General features: G+C 43.9%; 1 protein-coding gene across 1 annotated transcript; it reads right to left on the bottom strand.

The window, feature by feature from the left end:
- Positions 1–2,365: 2,365 nt before the first annotated feature.
- LOC130129112 (calcium-independent phospholipase A2-gamma-like) lies at positions 2,366–16,964 on the bottom strand. Its single transcript, XM_056298913.1, has 8 exons — positions 16,263–16,964; positions 15,739–15,891; positions 15,474–15,631; positions 13,379–13,473; positions 13,058–13,229; positions 12,878–12,935; positions 10,209–10,403; positions 2,366–3,471 (listed from the first exon to the last, which is right to left on the bottom strand). The coding sequence occupies exons 1-8, from the start codon at positions 16,962–16,964 to the stop codon at positions 3,013–3,015; spliced, it is 1,992 nt and encodes a 663-aa protein (XP_056154888.1). The 3' UTR covers positions 2,366–3,012.
- Positions 16,965–18,574: the final 1,610 nt, after the last annotated feature.

The following is an 18,574-nucleotide window of genomic DNA, read 5'->3' as shown; positions in this document are numbered from 1 at the left end:
TCATCTTGGCTGGTGTTCGTTCCCTTGGACAGTGATTTTTTGTGTTTAGTTTGGACATATGTGTTAGTTTGGATATATGTGTTCTTGTAGTTCTTGTAGTTTTTGGATACGTGTTCTGTCTTTGTGTTGCACTGCTGGGGGCTGGGGGAAACAATATTTCCCCCAGTTCCTATTATAATGATATTTCCAGTTCCAGTTCCAATTCCCAGTTCAGAAATAAAGTGTTCCTGATTCCTGATGTGTATGTGTGTATTGTATGTATGAGTCCCTCTGGCCTCTCAAGGTTGGCCATTTTCTCGGCCCGTACATTCAGTTGAAGCAGGCCTGGCAGGGACCAGTGATCGGTGCCATGCACCAGATTGCACACTGGAGTGGCATAGAAAGGCGGACAGAGCTGGCTCAGTGACGACAAGAGGGTCTCTATGCTTGTGGGTCTCCTCCGGCACGTGTGGCCGGCCACGCAGGACTCAGACAAGAGCAGATGGCGTGCCGGGCCATCTCATGTACGGGATGGCCTGTGCAGCAGGCTCAGAGACCACCTGTATCGCTCAGACTCTAACGTCAGACTCTAACCCGAGGGATGGGGGGGGGGGGTACCACAAATCCCTATTCTGTACACAAAGAGGTGCTGATGTCATGCAGTGACCAGCCACTGCGTAAAGTAAATTCTAATACCTTGAGTACATTTTAATAAACCAAGAGGCTAAGAAGTTGCCTAATTAACTACTTGACAACATTTTTAAGTTAATCCAACATTTAATTAAAAAAAATTTTTTTTTGAGTGCAGGGAGAATTTCATATGCTTATTTGAAGCCGGCTGATGTGGTGTACTCTGGAGCAGGTTTCCTCAAAGGTTACTTCAGTAGGCATAGATGCACAGGGGATCAAACCAGGCCCTCTGGCTAGGCTAATGTCACCAGTAACTACTACTAAGATATCCCACCACCATTTAAATATGACCAGCAGCACTGGCATCGCTATTGTGAATGACAATAACTGCCTCAAATGCATTTGGTATAAAATAGGTATCTGGTGCTCTATAATATTTACCTTTGATTTCCCCAAATCTTGCTGAAACAAATATATCTCATACGATATTACTGCCACACATGTGCCACAAGACCGCATGCAGTAAACGCATACCATCAGTCTTTATGGCAATCATAGAAACTAGACAATATACAGCAGTATTTGCTACTGTACAAAACTGCTGATTCAATTGAAGACCCAACCCCTTGACGAAGTATGACATCATTATAACCTCGACTTCCAGTGATGCCTCCCATCTTGGATAACAGCTGTTGGTATCAAAACACTCCTTTGCATAGTAAAACGCTCTCTATGTCATCTGTCATTCAAAACTTGCTCTGCTTGCATCACAAGCTGCTCTCATTCCACATGAATAGCCAATCTGTTGTTACAACAATGTTACAATGTGGCAAACTAGGAATGAACTAATGATTTCTTTGTAGGTCCTACCTTTGTGGCGCCGGTATTTTCCTCGGCCCCCTGGCCACGTTTTTCCACTCCTGGTGTGGGTACAGTTCCGCCTCTCACATCCTTTCAAAGTGGGGCTCCTCTCATCATCTTCTCTCAGGGTAGACGTACCCCGGCCTCATTATCAGCGTCTGTATTTTACTGTGATGTCTGATGCTCCGTTAAAGAGGAGCAGGTGAGGGAAAAGTGACAGTGAAGGGGCAACAGAGGCCCGTGTGGATCCATCATGACAGCTGGCCCCGGGCTCCGGTCACACGACTGGCAAACAGCCAGCGCGCCTATCATAAGAAATCCTTTGTGCAATCCACAACATCAATATAACGTCATCTCCATTGTGATAGGAGGGGGAGTTGGAAATAGATTTGATATGTCACCCATCATCTGATTCTCTTAACTTAATCAAATTGCAACCATCTACGGTATGACTTGAGATTGAATAATGACTTTTTTTTTTCTTTTTGAAATCTGTCCTGTTATTTTTCAATGGAGTGAAACGTTAGGTGGGGGTTGGCTACTGCCATTGTGTCTTCCCTCTGGCTGGCACAAACACACGCTTTCTCTCACACAAGGACTCTCTCTGTCTCAAACAAAGTCAGTCTATTGTGGATTGGGCGAGTTGGCCTACAGCTTCCAGCAAGGGGGGGGGGGGGGGGCTGATTTTTAACCCTGGACATTCAAGTGATTCTCAGTTCACACTACATGACATACTGTACTACTTCTTGACCAGTAAGCTCTTACATTATTACCCGTACTCTCTGACCAGGTCACAAAGACATGTTGATAACTATTTCATTGTTAAGTAAGCTAAAGAAACCATGATGCATCAGGGTTGACACCGGGAAAAAAAAACGCACAAGAAAAACATAGATTTGATAACTGACACCAGTTTATTCAATATATAGTCACAAAAATACAATGCTAAAACAATAGGTGCAAATTTTTTTTTTCAGTGCAAGATTTCAGACAATGTGCAAAAGATTAAACGTATTCAAATGTAGGTCACTAATTCAGAATCACATTTCAAGAAAGTGTCTACTCAAGTTCAGACAATAAGTTAATAAATACATTACATAAAACATAGTCAGCAGGATTTACATTTTTGAGTCAATGAAATGGGAATTTTTATTTTTGAAACCAAAATCTGAGAGGCTGGAATTAGCGTTTTATTTGTGATATCACAGCTTTTTCATACAGTACTTATAAAATTAAACTTGCTCTTTGAAGTTAACATGCCTTTGTGTGCATATTTACTTTATGTCCATGTCAATCTCAAGCAACTGAGACTTTTGCATGAAAATAGGGTTTGGGTCACAACAAACTTTAATATAAGTGCTGAACAGAACCCCGATTTGTCTCTATAAGTGTGTGAGAATGTGTGTGCATGCATGCATGTGTGTGTGTGACAGATATAAATTTTTTTTTGCATGTTTGTAAGTGTGCAAGCCTGTGTGTGTGTGTGTGTGCATGCACACACCTTCATGTGCATTTTTTTTATATACACACACGCATACCTGTTCACACCCATCTCTGCTTCAGCTCCCAGGCCCTTTCCCTGATCCAGTCCTCAGTTTGATTGACAGCTGAACGTTCCGCCCCCAGGACCATACACAGCCTGGCCAGCTTAAGCCGGTTCCTCTCCAGGTAGATCTGGGTGTCTTCCTGCAGCTTATCCAGGGCACCTCGCCGGCTCTCATCCAGGGACACCTCAGCGCTCAGCATGGGGTTGAAGCGGAAGTAGATGTCCGGGGCCAGCAGGTCATCCAGCAGAGTGTGGACCCCCTCGGTGTCTGTGGCACTGCTAATCAAGTTGCTAATTTTTGCTCTCAAGCTGGTGGATGTGATGGGACCCCTTTTAGCACTGTCGTAGCGGCCAGTGCCAAGAGACAAAACGCACTGGAAAGGCTGGTTGGGCCACAACAGTCGGCTCTCGTGGACAGCCAAGGCACAGGGGTTGTTGAGGATAATCCCTCCGTCCTACAAAGACACAGAAAAATACCATTAACTAAAGCAACGCATTTTGAGTTGTCCTTCAATGTGTTTGATGATCCTGATTTGCTTGTTGAAAGGATAGTAAATCACCCATTCTTGAGACTCGGGACAAAACATGTCCTACAGAGAAAACTGTTATTTTTGCTAAAAATCAAGGCCTTTTTAGCATGGCAGTCTATTCCATTGCCTACCAACATGGAGATAGCCAGCTCGAATCCTCGTGTTACTTCTGGCTTGGTCTGGCATCCCTACAGACACAATTGACTGTGTCTGTGGGTGGGAAGCCGGATATGGGTATGTGTCTTGGTCGCTGCATTAGTGCCTCCTCTGGTCAGTCGGGGCGCCTGTTCGGCGAGGAGGGGGAACTGGGGGGAATAGCATGATCCTCCCATGTGTTACGTCCCCCTGGTGAAACTCCTCACTGTCAGGTGAAGAGAAGTGGCTGGCGACTCCACATGTATCGGAGGAGGCATGTAGTAGTCTGCAGCCCTCCCCGGATCGGCAGAGGGGGTGGAGCAGAGACCGGGAAGGCTAAGAAGAGTGGGGAAATTGGCCAAGTACAAGTGGGGGGGGGGGGCGGATCAAGACCTTTATAATGATAAATTACATAAGAAGTTACATGTAGAAAGCACTGTGTATGCCCATAACATTTTTTAAATGTTTATTTGAACATATCTTCGGTCGTCTATCGAAACGATGATGACTGTGATGCAGTTTAAGCTCAGCAAGCACACCTGTGGGCCATCAGGCCCACATCAGAGCGGCAATACCATCCACATTTGTCACAGACGAATGTTGTTTGAGTTGGTCTGTTATGTCTTGCATGGTGGGCCTTATCACAGGATTCTTGTCTCTTTTGTTCAATAGCTGTTCTCGATTGCCTTACTGTGGAGTGCCATCTCTGTCTGTCCAGGGCCACTGTCTCCCAGCTGGAGTCATCTATGCTGTAGATCTTAATGTGGCACTTGAGCACATCTTTGTGTAGCTTATGTAACCACAGTAGCTTCTGGCCTCCCGCCTTCCTTTTTCCCTGGCACAGCTCTCTGTAGAAAACCTTTTGGTAGGTGGTTGTCTGGCATTCTTCTCACATGGCCGGCCCATCTGAACTGGGAGGCTGTTATTAGGGCTTCAACACTGACAGTACCAGCACGTCTCAATACTTTCACGTCGGGCATCTTGTCTTCCCATCTGATTCTCAGCAGCTTTTGCAGATGACGAAGTTGTATGCTGGTGAGCTTCTTGATGAGCTTGTGATACAGGGTCTCATGCATTTAGTAGAGTATAGTAGAGACAAGAGAACAGCTGTGTTGTAGACCTTGATCTTAGTTGCCAGCCTGACATCGTGGTGGGACCAAAGTCATTTGTGGAGGGCATCAAAGGCTTTTGTGGCCACTTGGATTCTTCTGTCCACTTCTAAGTCAGAGGAGTTTGTACTTGTCACAGCACTGCCCAGATAGGTAAAGCACTCAGTGGTCTTCAGAGTTGCTCCATTAACCAAAATACTTGGCTGACCTTCTTCGGGATTTTTCTGAAGCTCTGTTTTGGAGACATTGATCTTCAGTCCAAAGAGGGTAGCCACTGAAGAGAAGCGGTCAACTATTTCTTGCATTTCTCCAGGACCATTGGCAACCAGAGCTGAGTCATCTGCATAGAGAAGCTCTCGAACACAAGAGTTCTCTTGTTTTGGTAGATGCATCGAGTTTCGCAAGATTGTAGAGGTTTCCATCTGTTCAGGTCCTGATGTGCAAGCCACCTCTCAAGTTGGCTGACTTTGTTTCTAGGACTGCAGTGAGATATAACGTCAATAGGGTCGGTGCAACACACATCCCTGCTTCACTCCATGCTTGATGTTGAAAGCATAGCTGACGTCTCCTCCAATTGATACTTTCCCTGTCATATCATCATGGAAAAGTCTGATGATACTGATCAGTTTCTGGGGGCAGCCATAAGTCTCTAGCACTTTCCACAGTGTCTCTCTATCAACAGTGTCAAACACTTTTGAAAAGTCCACAAAAACATTGTAAAGTGGCTGGTGCTGTTCGGTTGCTTTCTCTTGGAGTTGTCTTAGGGTGAAGATCATGTCTGTGATGGATCTACCAGATCTGAAACCACATTGGCTTTCAGGCAACATTTCTTCTGAAAGGATCTTTATCTGGTTCAGTATGCTCTTAGCATGGACCTTTCCAGCAGTCGACAGAAGTGAGATCCCACGGTGGTTTACACAATCGCTTTGTTCACCCTTCTTCTTGTAGATGGTCACAATCAAAGCATCTTTGAAGTCTTGAGGAAGGCATTGGTTCTGCCAGCAGGCATTATAGAGCTTTAGCAGCTCTGACTTAAGTATTGAGCCACCATACTTCAGGATGTGTAATGGGATGCCATCTTGTCCTGGTGCCTTTATACTTCTGGTGTCTTTAAGTCCTTTCTTTACTTAGCCATTGTGATCAGCTCACAGAGGTCTTCTCTTATCAGTCTTCTTGTAAGCCACTTGTAAGCATGCATTTGGATCTGCTGATCCTTCTTGATTCAAGAGGGTGCAGAAGTGCTCTTTCCATCTTTCTGTGATTTCTATCAGGCCAGTACACAGCTTACCTCCATCTGCCATTTTTACTGGTGCTATTGTATTGCTTCTTGGGCCATAGATGGCTCTCAGTGCAGAGGAGAGTCCATGCAAATCATTTTGATCTGCTAAGGCCTGCAGCTCTTCTGCTTTCTTGCTCCACCAGTTGTCCTTCATCACCCTAATCTCCTTCTGAACTTTGGCTTTAATTGCCTTGAAGGCCGATTGACTCTTCTCAGAGTTCTCTTTCAGGTGGGCATTGTAAAGCATTTGCTTTTCCTGTACCAGTTCTTGGAATACTTCATCTTGATCCTGGAACCAGTCAGGCGATTTTTTTTTAGATGACCAAGCACATAATTTGTTTTGTAACTTTTCCTCAACAAGAAATCAATATTTCAAATTGCCCAAAAAAGGGTTAAAACATCTTAAAATGTGTAAGTATGAGGATAACTTAGAAGACATTAATAACTAATATAATAAACAGTGCATATGGTGATGTTGTAACAGAATTTTCAGCAAAAATCTGCTTATTACAAACGTGTCCTAAATTTCTGTCAAAACCATCAGATTTTTACATTATCATGAACAAATCAGGAATTACCCAAGGTACCTATATTCTTGAGGACCCTTTGATCACATACTGCTCTTGCTGACCACAACTGTATCACACATGGTCTGGTAAGTTTTCAACTTTTTGAAAATGTTAAGGAACAATATTGATATTGCTGAGGTCACAGCTTTTATATAGTAAAATGTGTTAAGAATTTTGGAATATATGCAGGTGTTTAAGTTAGGGTTTAGAGGTAGCTAGCAACTGAGGAAAAACAAAATGGTTCCATTGCAGACTAAATTAAAAAAAAATTTTTTTTTTGATTTCTGCTCTGCATTTAACCCATCCTAGCTGTGTAGCTAGGAGCAGTGGGCAGCCACTCGTGCAATGCCTGGAGACCAACTCCAGTTCGTCTTGCCATGCTTTAGTCAGGGGCACAGAAAGGAGTATAAACCCTAACATGCATGTCTTTTTGATGGTGGGGGAAACCGGAGCACCCGAAGAAAACCCACCACAGACACGGGGAGAACATGCAAACTCCACACAGAGGATGACCTGGGATGACCCCAAGGTTGGACAACACCGGGGTTCGAACCCAGGACCTTCTTGCTGTGAGGTAACAATGCTAACCACTGGGCCACCATGCCATTTTTGAGATGTAAAATAAATTTTGTCAACAATTTCAGACAGCAACACTGCTAGATTTTGGGACTGATGGTGTGGACGTATCATCTGACGGCGATGATAACTGTTCCCATAACATATTTCATATAAGGTCTCTCATGATCTAACTTACATACGCTCACACACACACGCACGCACCCCCCCCTCCCCACACACACACATACACACACACCAAAAGGATAGTTTGATTTAACTGTTTTGTATTCTCTCTCTATTGTGATCTAGCGTACACAAACACACACATACGACAGGACTATTTGCTATTATGTCTCCACCATGATTGCGCCCACAGACAGACAGAAAGACTGAGAATTTATGAATACAGTTTTCCAATATACCTTTTCTTATCATAATAACATTATAATAATCTGTAGGTTAGGTAAGCATGGCTAGACAGAAACTGTCACTGACGAAGCAGAGGAAAAGGGACAGGGAGTACTAAAAAGTGAGAGGAGAGAAAGTGTACAGTGCCAGAGATGAAAAGAGAGATGCTAGAGAAGGAAAAGCAAAGGCGGAAACAAAGGATTCAAGATGGGAGGATAAGAACCATAGAAGATATGAGTGAAAGGGAAAAGGAGTGTCAGAGAAGAACTTGGATACATTTTTTTTTAAAAAAATCACAGAAAACAGAGTGAGAGAGAGAGAGCAGTATAACACAACAGGCTGACACACCCGCTGATAATCCACTAGACCAGAGTGTAGAAGAGCCACACAGCAGTAGACGGTATCTTGCAAGTCAAAGGCAAAGGAGATAAACTAGGAGAAGACATTCTACAGAAATCAAAGCTTTGAAAAAGAAACTAAGGAGGGTAAAACATGCGCGGAACAAACTGCAAAAGCAAGTATGGCGAAGAAAGCCAGTGCACAATAAAACTCAGATTCTCCACAGAGAGCAAGAAAATAATGCAAGGAAGTTAGCTTAAAAATCCTTTGATCAAAAGAACCCTTCTCTTCCACAATGACCTCATCAGAGCGCTTCAGAGGAACCAACAAACTCGGCCCAAGAGTGCGACACTTCAGAAGTCCAGTGGTCAACCACTGAGAATAATTTTCTGTGTTTATCAATGTTGTTTTATATGCTTAATGCTAAAAAACTTTGGTCATAAAGAACTTTTGAAACTGGGATGTTCAGAATAGTGTGGAATAGTAACACAATAAATAACACATTTAATATCTGAGTAACTGTGCACCAATGTTAGATACTTTAGGACATTTGACATTTATTAGACTTAAATCAAAATGTTTTTTGTTGGATGTGATGGTGTTGACATGGACGATGTTATGAGTGGAATAAATTTAATTTTCTGAAAAAGTTCCAGAATACAAAAAAAAAAACTTGTTTCTTTGCATTAGGGGCGATGGTGACTCAGGAGGTAAAGCAAGTTGTCTGGTAACTGCAGGGCTGCCAGTTTGATCCTTGACCCCTGCTTGCAAAAATGTTGAGGTGTCCTTGAACAGGACACCTAACCCCTCACTGCTCCTGATGAGCTGGTTGTTACCTTTCATGTCTGACACCGCCGTCGATGTATGAGTGTGTGTGTGTTTGGATGAATGTGATGCATTCAGTGACTGTAAAGCACTTTGAGTGGCTATTGCAGCCAGAAAAAGCACTTTCTAAATGATCAATCAATCAATCGATTTACCATATACCATGATTTGATTGCCAAAGCTTATGTCACCAGCATATACTTTTCAAATTTAGTAAGTACTAAAATACAAAAAAAAATTTAACATGGGAAGGATGTCCAGGTGGCGTGGCAGTCTATTCCGTTGCCTACCAACATGGGGATCGGTGGTTCAAATCCCTGTGTTACCTCCGGCTTTGTCGGGCATCCCTACTGACAAATTGGCCGTGTCTGCAGGTGGGAAGCTGGATGTAGGTATGTTTCCTGGTCGCTGCACTAGCGCACTAGCGCCTCATCTGGTCGGTCGGGGCGGCTGTTCAGGGGGGAGTGGGAACTGGGGGGAATCGTGTGATCCTCCCATGTGCTACATCCCCCTGGTGAGACTCCTCACACTGTCAGGTGAAAAGAAGCTGCTGGCGACTCGACATGTATTGGAGGAGGCATGTGGTCGTTTGCAGCCCTCCCTGGCTTGGCAGAGGGGGTGGGGCAGTGACCGGGACGGCTCGGAAGAGTGGGGTAATTGGACAGGTATAATGAACAATTGGGGAGAAAAATGGGGGAGAAAAAAAAAACTGAACACATTTTGTCTCAAGTCTCAACTTGAATGGGTGAAATGTAAAATAGATACGTACATGCTAGATTGGTAACTTGAAGGAAAGCTAAGGAAAGTTTCTGCCATGTTTGACCATTTATGAGAAAGTTGTGAATGTTTTTATATTGCTGTTATGATGCCCCTATGAGGCTGCTCTGTTCCTTGCTGTGTGTTGTCACAAAGGCCCAATGCTGAGAAAACTCCAGCGGTGTCACTATTAAATACAGAAGAGGCAAAACTCATAAACTGAGATTAACGTCCACAGACAAGATAGCAGCAAGTGATAAGCAGGACAGCGAGTATGAAACAAGGAAGTCCTTAAGCACAGGAAAATGGTGTTAAAAATGATTGTTTTGATAGCCTGCAATCCCGTTACTTTAAGCTTTCCTATGTGTGCTGAGCCTACGTGACATCACAGCAAATACACAAGCAGTCTGACGCGTTTCCCTGAGCGGTTAAAATAATTTTAATATCAGCACCCATGAAATGATCAATTCTGCTTAAAAACTGACTTTTAGAGACAAATATCTTGGATGTATGTGCTCTATATTTTTAATAACATAATAACTTTTTTTCATAATATCCGCGTTTTGTGTTTTTTACCAGGGGTTTGTCTCTCCTTTGAATAAAGAAGCAGGTGAGTCAACGCCGAAACATTTACATTCTCATGGACAATCCCAGTTTTAGAACAGAGGTTGGTTATTTTCCTACCTGGTGGATGTCGCTCTGTAGGGGGAACTCCTGGAAATACCCCGGGGCAGCCGACGATGCTCGTACCGCCTGCCACATCTGGTATCCGGAGCCTCCTGCATAGCGGCTCAGAGACCCTGGAGTGTGGTTGTAGTTGCGGAAGACGAAGGCCTTCGGACTGTTTCCCCAATTTACTACTGCGCTGACTGCCGACACCTAACCAGGTATCAAAATGACATCTGTTATCTTTAGAAAATTTGAAAAGTAATCATAATCAGTTAAAGAGAGAACAGAACCGGAGCAGCCGTTCGAAAATTAAAGCATTTGTGGACCACTCAGAAATTAAGGTAAAACTCAACAGCCTATCAGCTCCTTTTATGCCCTCTGTATAAACAACCCACGGGGGTAATTTGACTTGTTTCATGGTAGCATTTTTACTTCATCAACAGAAGCAAGTATTCAATTGAAAATAACATCAAGTTTTGGGAGCCAAATGTAGCGCAATTTAATAATTTATATCCATATAATCCAGCAACCAATGAATGAACATTAAATACTATTTGCAAATTTATTGAAAATGGACTGCCACACCCGTATCCTACAGTAGGCATGTTTCACATCGGAATTATGAGTTCCATTTCCTGTGTGTTACAGTGGCATAAACTACTACTACTAATACTACTACTTTCGGCTGCTCCCAGTAGGGGTCGCCACAGCGGATCATCCGTTTCCATTTATTCCTGTCTTCTGCATCTTCCTCTGTCACACCAACCACCTGCATGTCCTCTCTCACCACATCCATAAACCTCCTCTTTGGCCTTCCTCTTTTCCTCTTCCCTGGCAGCTCCATATTCAGCATCCTTCTCCCAATATACCCAGCATCTCTCCTCCACATATGTTCAAGCCATCCCAATCTTGCCTCTCTTGCTTTGTCTCCAAACTGTACAACCTGAGCTGTCCCTCTAATATACTTGTTCCTAATCCTGTCCTTCTTCGTCACTCCCAATGAAAGTCTTAGCATCTTCAACTCTGCCACCTCCAGCTTTGCCTCCTGTCTTTTCGTCAGTGCCACTGTCTCCAAACCATATAACATAACTGGTCTTACAACCATCTAGTAAACCTTTCCTTTAACTCTACCCAGTACCCTTCTGTTGCAAATCACTCCTGACACTCTTCTCCACCCACTCCACCTTGCCTGCACTCTCTTCTTCACCTCTCTTCTGCACTCCCTATTACTTTGGACAGTTGACCCCAAGTATTTACGTAAACTCATATGCCATACATATGCACACTGATACAGTGGCATAAGCTCGTTCCTATTTAATTTTGAATTATATTGTTGAAGAAAAATGATCTGCTCTGGAGGTGGATTGGAAAAAGATAGATGTGTTTTATGGACATTTTGGACCGCGAGAGAGAAGGGCTGCACTCAAGTGTGAAAGCTGTTCTCTAAATAAACGAAGTACAACTAGTTTTGTGCAAATGTATTAATGAATATATTTGTATGTTAATGCATATGGGTTTCTAGAAGTGACACATTTTAATAACACAATTACCAGTTTAATAGTGTGTGTGTGTGTGTGTGTGTGTGTGTGTGTGTGTGTGTGTGTGTGTGTGTGTGTGTGTGTGTGTGTGTGTGTGTGTGTGTGTTTGAGTACTGTGAAGAGAGTATGTGCAGAAGGGAGGAGTTTCTGATAAGGGAGATACGCGCTAGGCAGTTGGAAGTTTTCTCACAATATTATTCTAAAAGTGATTTTCATCTGATAAGCAATTTTGGATTGAATGCATTTGCAACTTCTTTTTTGAAATCACAGAAAAAAAAAACCCTCTGTGGGGCCGACTTGCAAAACCTGTACATACCCCACTAGTGGGCCACACTTTGGGAAATGCTGGACTACAGCTTTTTTTTTTTTTTTTGGATATCTCCCCCCCTTTTTCTCCCCTATTGTATCCTGCCAATAACCCTACTCTTCTGAGCCGTCCTGATCTCTGCTCCACCCCTCTACCAATCTGGGAGGGCTGCAGACTACCACATGCTTCCTCCAATACACGTGAAGTCGCCAGCAGCTTCTTTTCACCTGACAGTGAGGAGTTTCACCATGGGGACGTAGCGCGTGGAAGGATCACGCTATTCCTCCCAGTCCCCCCCCCCCAAACAGGCACCCCAACCGACCAGAGGTTATCAGAGCATGCGCAGTGAAACACACACACACTATTTATTATTATTACTGCTTTTTGTTCCATTTTGTTGTTATTTAATTACTATTGTTGCTGCAGTGTTGAGGAGCCGAAACACAATCATTTTACTTTCTTGTACTTTTATAATGAGACGTAGCAAATAAAGAATCCTGAATCCAGTGCAGCAACCAGGACACATACCCACATCCGGCTTCCCACCCGCAGACACAGCCAATTGTGTCTGTAGGGACGCCCAACCAAGCCGGAGGTAATACGGGGATTTCAACCGGCGATCCCAGTGTTGGTAGGCAACAGAATAGACTGCCACGCCACCCGGACGCCCCTCGGACTGCAGTTTAATGGCTGGAATCTACATCGCTGCTGTCTACAGCTTGACCAGAGAAGGACCCTCTGCTTCCTTAACTCGATAACATTACATTGCTGCAATGAGGCTGGCTCTGCTTTTGATTTAAAAATCAACAGTTCACAGTGAATGTTGACAATGTCCTTACCTTGGGACTTATCTCATCTCTGGCTGTTCTGATCAGTATCTGCTCACCCATCTTATCTCTGAATATATATATATAAAAAAAGATGAAATTACTGTAAAAGTATATAATCAAACTGCATTACAGTAATCTGCCAAATATACTTTAACACATGTACATTATGGCAAACTGTGTTATGAATACCTCAGTATCCTCTCCCAGGTTTCTGTGTTGTAATAGGAGTGACTCCAGCCCATCTTCACGGTACCGACCAGGCGGTTCTGGCGGAACACGTCCGAGCCGAAACGGCGGTACATGTCAGCACACTCCTCGAGAGAGAAACGGGACAGGCCCAGCATGTAGGCTAGGACAGCGCCTGATAGAAACACATGTATATATAGAGAGGAAAGAAATAGCGCCACCAGGAGATATTTAAAGTTTAGATGGCAAAGTTAATGAAGATAATACACTGAAACACCAGCGGTTCCATGGATAAGTCTCTCAGTCCTGCTCTTGTTCCCTTACCGGTACTCACTCCACAGATGTAGTCAAACAGCTGGTGAATCTTTTTGCCTGTTTCAGCTTCCAACAGCTTCAACACCTGCAGAGGAACCACACCCCTGAAAAAAAAATAGATATAATAGTTGGCCAATTTTTTCTTGTTGCCTGTAAAATTGAGAGCATACACACCGCTCATAGGAAGAGTAAATATCAATGGTACCACTTTAAAAAGGGTGTTATAAGTGGTTACCTCTTCTATGGGTTTTCTACCTTGTTGCGGTGAAGAGGCTTGCATGTCCCCATGACTCCAAGAGCAATGCCGTCAGAAGTATTAACTTTTGGCAGGGTCACCCATGGCGGCAAGGTTGAGAATGAGAGTCCAGACTAAGAACGATCCAGCCTACAAGACCTCAACGGTGGACCAGGTGGACAAAGTTACTTCAAACTCAACAGCTGTGAAGGTGGATGGAGGCTGTAAGAGATCCATCACCTCCAACTCTCTTGGTTTCCTTGCCATTGGAATCAGTTGGTTGATTTGTACAATCAAAAATCCTCTGAAAATCACATGAGGAGGGGGACCTTTTCAGCCTTGAATAGCAATCTGCCTAAGAGAGGGAAACTTTGACATAAAACTTACGACCACCCTGGACCATAGTGGATGACCCTTGAGTGTAAAGAGTGGGGCCAGTTCTGCACACACTGCACTCCACCTTAAAGCGCTATTGCAAATACATGAAGGCATACATCCACACATTATACCAACCATTTTAAGTCCTGTAGCAATGGGAAAGGGGCAAAAATGGCAGGTGGAGGATGTCACTGGAAGCCGCAGTCCCAATCCTCAGAAGTATGGGTCATCTGATGTTAACCTGGAGGTGACAGCATTATCCAGCAGCACCCTGACTGACCAAGCAGCCTTCTTTAGGGATAGCACTGCTTGCTCCACATGGAGAGAGGGCTAGGAAAGGTGACCTAACCAAAGCTCGTCTCCTCACCTGCAAGTTAATTTCCTCTGTTCCATCATTGGTATCTATTGGAGCAGTTTTGTCACCAATGTCGAGGTCCTTGTTCAAGCGGAGGTCAATAACATCGAGGCCGTGCTGTTGAAGACCCAACTACGTTGGGCAGGACATGGGTCCAGAATGGAAGACCATCACTTGTCTGAGATTGTTCTGGATGCCTGCTACATCGACCCCCATCACGGGTGTACTCTGGCTTCTGACTGCGAGGACTGGAGATGCACCATCCACCAGGCTGTCTCCTCCTTCAAAGAGATTTGCAGAGCCAGACTGCAAGACAAAAGGAGCAGGCGGAAACAGCACAGCAGCAAGGCCTCCACCACCTCTGACCAGACCTTCATCTGTGGCCGCTCTGGTTGGACCTGCCGGTGCCGCGTCAGACTTGTCAGCCACCAGCAAGTCTGCAGCAGACATGGACAATTGCCTTCCTAGATCTTCATTCGCGAAACCAGGCCAAAAGATAAGTGGTTGCTATTATGACTTTATTAATGGTTAATATCCCATCTATCGACACATTAGAAAGCAGAATTAAAATGTTATAATGCATTTATAAAAACACTTTGGTTTGCCATGTTGGGAGCCCACATGGGGGAAGAGTCTCTTAAGACACTCTCTCAGAAACTATGTGATTTGACAAAAATAGCAAACCACTAACCGCTACTTAAACTTAACCTTAAATTTAACCACTACCTAACCTTGACCCTAAACTTAACCAATGTAATTGCTACTGTGTTAAAAATTACTTTTGTGTATACATTGCTCAACATTTTCAAATCACATAAGGCTTTTTTTTGTCGCCCACTGAGAATGTGAATCAGCGGGCCTTGCTGGTCACATGGTTTCCAAGAGAATGTTTATAGCGACTCATTGATAAAAAGGGCTCCAAACCAAAATGTATTTTTATTAATGTGCTACATTACATCTTATACTGAGTCATACATCACTGATAATAGGTTCTAATCCATAAATAAGCTATTAACCATAATAAAGAAATTAGAAACCACTTATAAACCCTTTATGAAATATATGTTATTGTAAAGTGGTACCAGATTGATAACTGCATTCATGTTCATGTGTCATTGTCTCCCAATTCAAGTTACCTTGTACCACCACCATCAATTGAGAGCACTCTTATTCCACGACCTTTGACTGGATCCACATAGCCAATCAGAGCCAAAGTTTCTCTGATGGCTCTCTGAAGTTCATGGTCATCTTTATATCTGCGCCGTTGCTTCACCAGTTTAACTGCAATTTTCTCCTGGAAGTAAGGAGATGATAGTTTACAGGATCAGAACTACTGTAACACATACACTTGGATCAGGTCACTGTTGAGATGAGACTTGGATGGTCTATGTTCAAACCAACCTGCCACATTATTGCTCTGCATGATGGGTAGCGGATAAGGTGTTCGTTCAGTTCCTCCATGCGAGCAGTCAGAGCATCTGGAGACAAGGCCGCTCCCATACTGCCAATCAACCCATGGGTCATTTCCTCTGCCTGCCTCCGACTCAAGACAACCTGTGAACATAAAGAAAGAAAGCTGAGACAGATGCCTTATTTTTTAGTTGACCAACAATTCAACAAGTAGTTAAACTGGAAAACATTCTTCATGAGAGAATCAGAGGTTCAGAGGTAGAACAAAAGGCATGGTTTTTCCAACACACATACAAAGGGGTATCAGGAGGTCAACCAATTCACTTGAGAGGTAGATCAGTAAAGGTCCCCAGTCCTTAGTGAACTTGTTATCATTCCCTTTTAATCTGATTATCATAATTTTAACTCAAGACATGAACTGCATTTTAATTTGAAGGTTGAATTTTGGTGAAACAAAAATTGAATTACATTACATCACTTACAATGTTATTTTCATTATATCCTATGCAACTCACCCCTCTGTTTAACGTAGTCTCTACTGGTGTTGAGGTAGGTCTGGATCGCTTGCTCTGGGTCCTGGAATGCAGTTTTAGATAACCACCCAGCAGGTTAGGGATGGCACTTGTGGGGTGCATGAGACAGTCCATGAGAGATATTGACCTTCGTTTCTGAGTGGTGGTGGATCCAGCATCCATCCCATTCACATGATTTATATCCTCTTCTTCCTCTAAGACACCCTCACCCTTGAAATATCGGTTGATGTGATTGGCCATCTGGGAGTAGCTCTCCCCAAAATGCATTGTGTGGCTGCTGGTGTGGAAGAGGCCTTGGGGATTAGGGATGAGCTGTTCTTTCTGTTTCAGCTGTGGAGGCACACTTTGAGATTTGGGGGTAGATTGTGCAGGGAACTCATCCTGGTAAGTGCCTCTGTTTTCTGCAGCAAGCTGCTCTTTCTGACAGCGATCTCGATCCACGTCATCTGCGATACTAGCACCAAAGTATCTGTTAATGTGTCTCGCAAAGTAGCGGTAACCTTCCTCCCAGTTACTGACAGTTTCATCACGTCCAGCTGTTGCACACTGAGCTTGGCCAGCACGCATTTTTATTTCTTCTAAGACCGACCTCTCTTTTAATCTTTGACCGTGGTGTCTTGCTGCTTTTCTTCTCTGCCTCCTGGTTGACCCTCTGTTGTCAGACAAACGCAGAGTCTCCGGCATGGCTTTGGCGGGGCCTCGGGAGAAAACTGTGTTGATGTGATTAGCAACATAATTGTAGCTTTCTCCAAATCGTGTCGCCAGAGAGCTGATGTGAAATAATTGCAGCCCAGAGTGTGTTTGGATTGAAGCATCCGTTTTCGACCGTACCTCTGCTGCATGCGTTTCTTGACATTTTACCGTTTGCGGTCTGTCCTTGTCCTCCGGTTCTTTTCTCTCAATGGTTGCCCTTTGACCTTGACCTCTTCTCTGTGACCTGCCGAGATATCCCTGAGGTGTGACAGTGAGACCGGCATTCCCGGCCACAGGGACGAGAGATTCGTCCTTTCCCTTAACATAGACATTGATGTGTCTGGACAGTCGATGAAATGACTGAACTAGACGCACTCCCAGTGAACCCTGTTGAAAATCCATCTGAGGGCCCCGCAGAACCCCAACAGGACCATCAGCTTTGCAAACATCCCTGTTGGAGGATGAGTACAATCGGGCGGCCCAGAGACATTTCCCTTCTCTGGTGGTGCAGCTAGATGCGTAACTTTTATTACTGTGGTTTAGCCTCGTATATTTGAAGATGGCTCTCCGTGTAACAGTGGGAGGTTGGTGGGCAGACAGCAGGGAGAAGCTAATGAGATCCAGAGAAATGGGTGTCTTGGACAGGTGCGGGAAGTTTCTGAGAATGCCTATGAGGTGTCTGAGTTTACAATACAACCTTAATGTATTTCCACCCAAGGGATGTGCACACAGCTTGCTGCTGAGGTATCGTCCCATGTTTTTGACTTTGCCGATGCAATCAGCAAAAATCAAGGTCGGCCAAAGGAGGACTGACTGATTTGGGCCGCCGTAGAAGCACAGTCATCTGATACCTTATATAAACAAGAAGATGCATTGTTGATTATATTCACCTCATGATTTGAAACTGAGCTTTGAAACAAAATGATACAGACTTAAAGTGGACTAGGTTTAACCTGTTTATGTGGAAGGGAAGGTTTCAACACAATTCTCCTTTCCTTAAATGACTATGTGGGGTATAGGTTAAAAAAAACAACCCATGATCCCCCTGGGAGCTTCACCGGTGTAGTATATCAATATCTACAGCACGTGACGGAGAGAGGCCCCCTGTCACTTCTGGAAACAGCTCTGTGAAGCAACATGGACGCTTTGCATTACAGAGGGGGGAGCTGTTCACATTGTGTACAAATATGACGTGCCAAAACATCAATGCACTGTCTTGACCTAGTATGCCTCCCCCCAAAAAAATAAGTGTAACATGGAGCCTTTGTGCACATAAACCAGTCTCCATGCCTTGTACAAATAACTCTCTCTAAAAGACAATAACATTCTGCACTTCAGAGCGAGCTGTCACTGCGGTGTGACAGAATGAAACGGTGTCATCTGTTCCCATTACGCTTCATATCCTGACATGCATAAAAATCCTAACTACATGTGTATACATACACACAGAATGGGTTATCTAAAGCCTTTCTGGAGGGAAAGGCAAGCGGTTCAGGAGTGCCATGATTTCAACATTTACCTCAGTTGTTTTTCATCTAACTGGGGCAAGGTCATAAGGTGGTAAAGCAGCTTATGCCCTCTCTAATCTTAAAGAACGGTGA

Source organism: Lampris incognitus, chromosome 2, assembly GCF_029633865.1.
Source record: "Lampris incognitus isolate fLamInc1 chromosome 2, fLamInc1.hap2, whole genome shotgun sequence".
Lineage (NCBI taxonomy): Eukaryota > Metazoa > Chordata > Actinopteri > Lampriformes > Lampridae > Lampris > Lampris incognitus.
The sequence above is the reverse complement of the archived record's forward strand: the minus strand, read 5'-3'. Positions and strand labels throughout refer to the sequence as shown.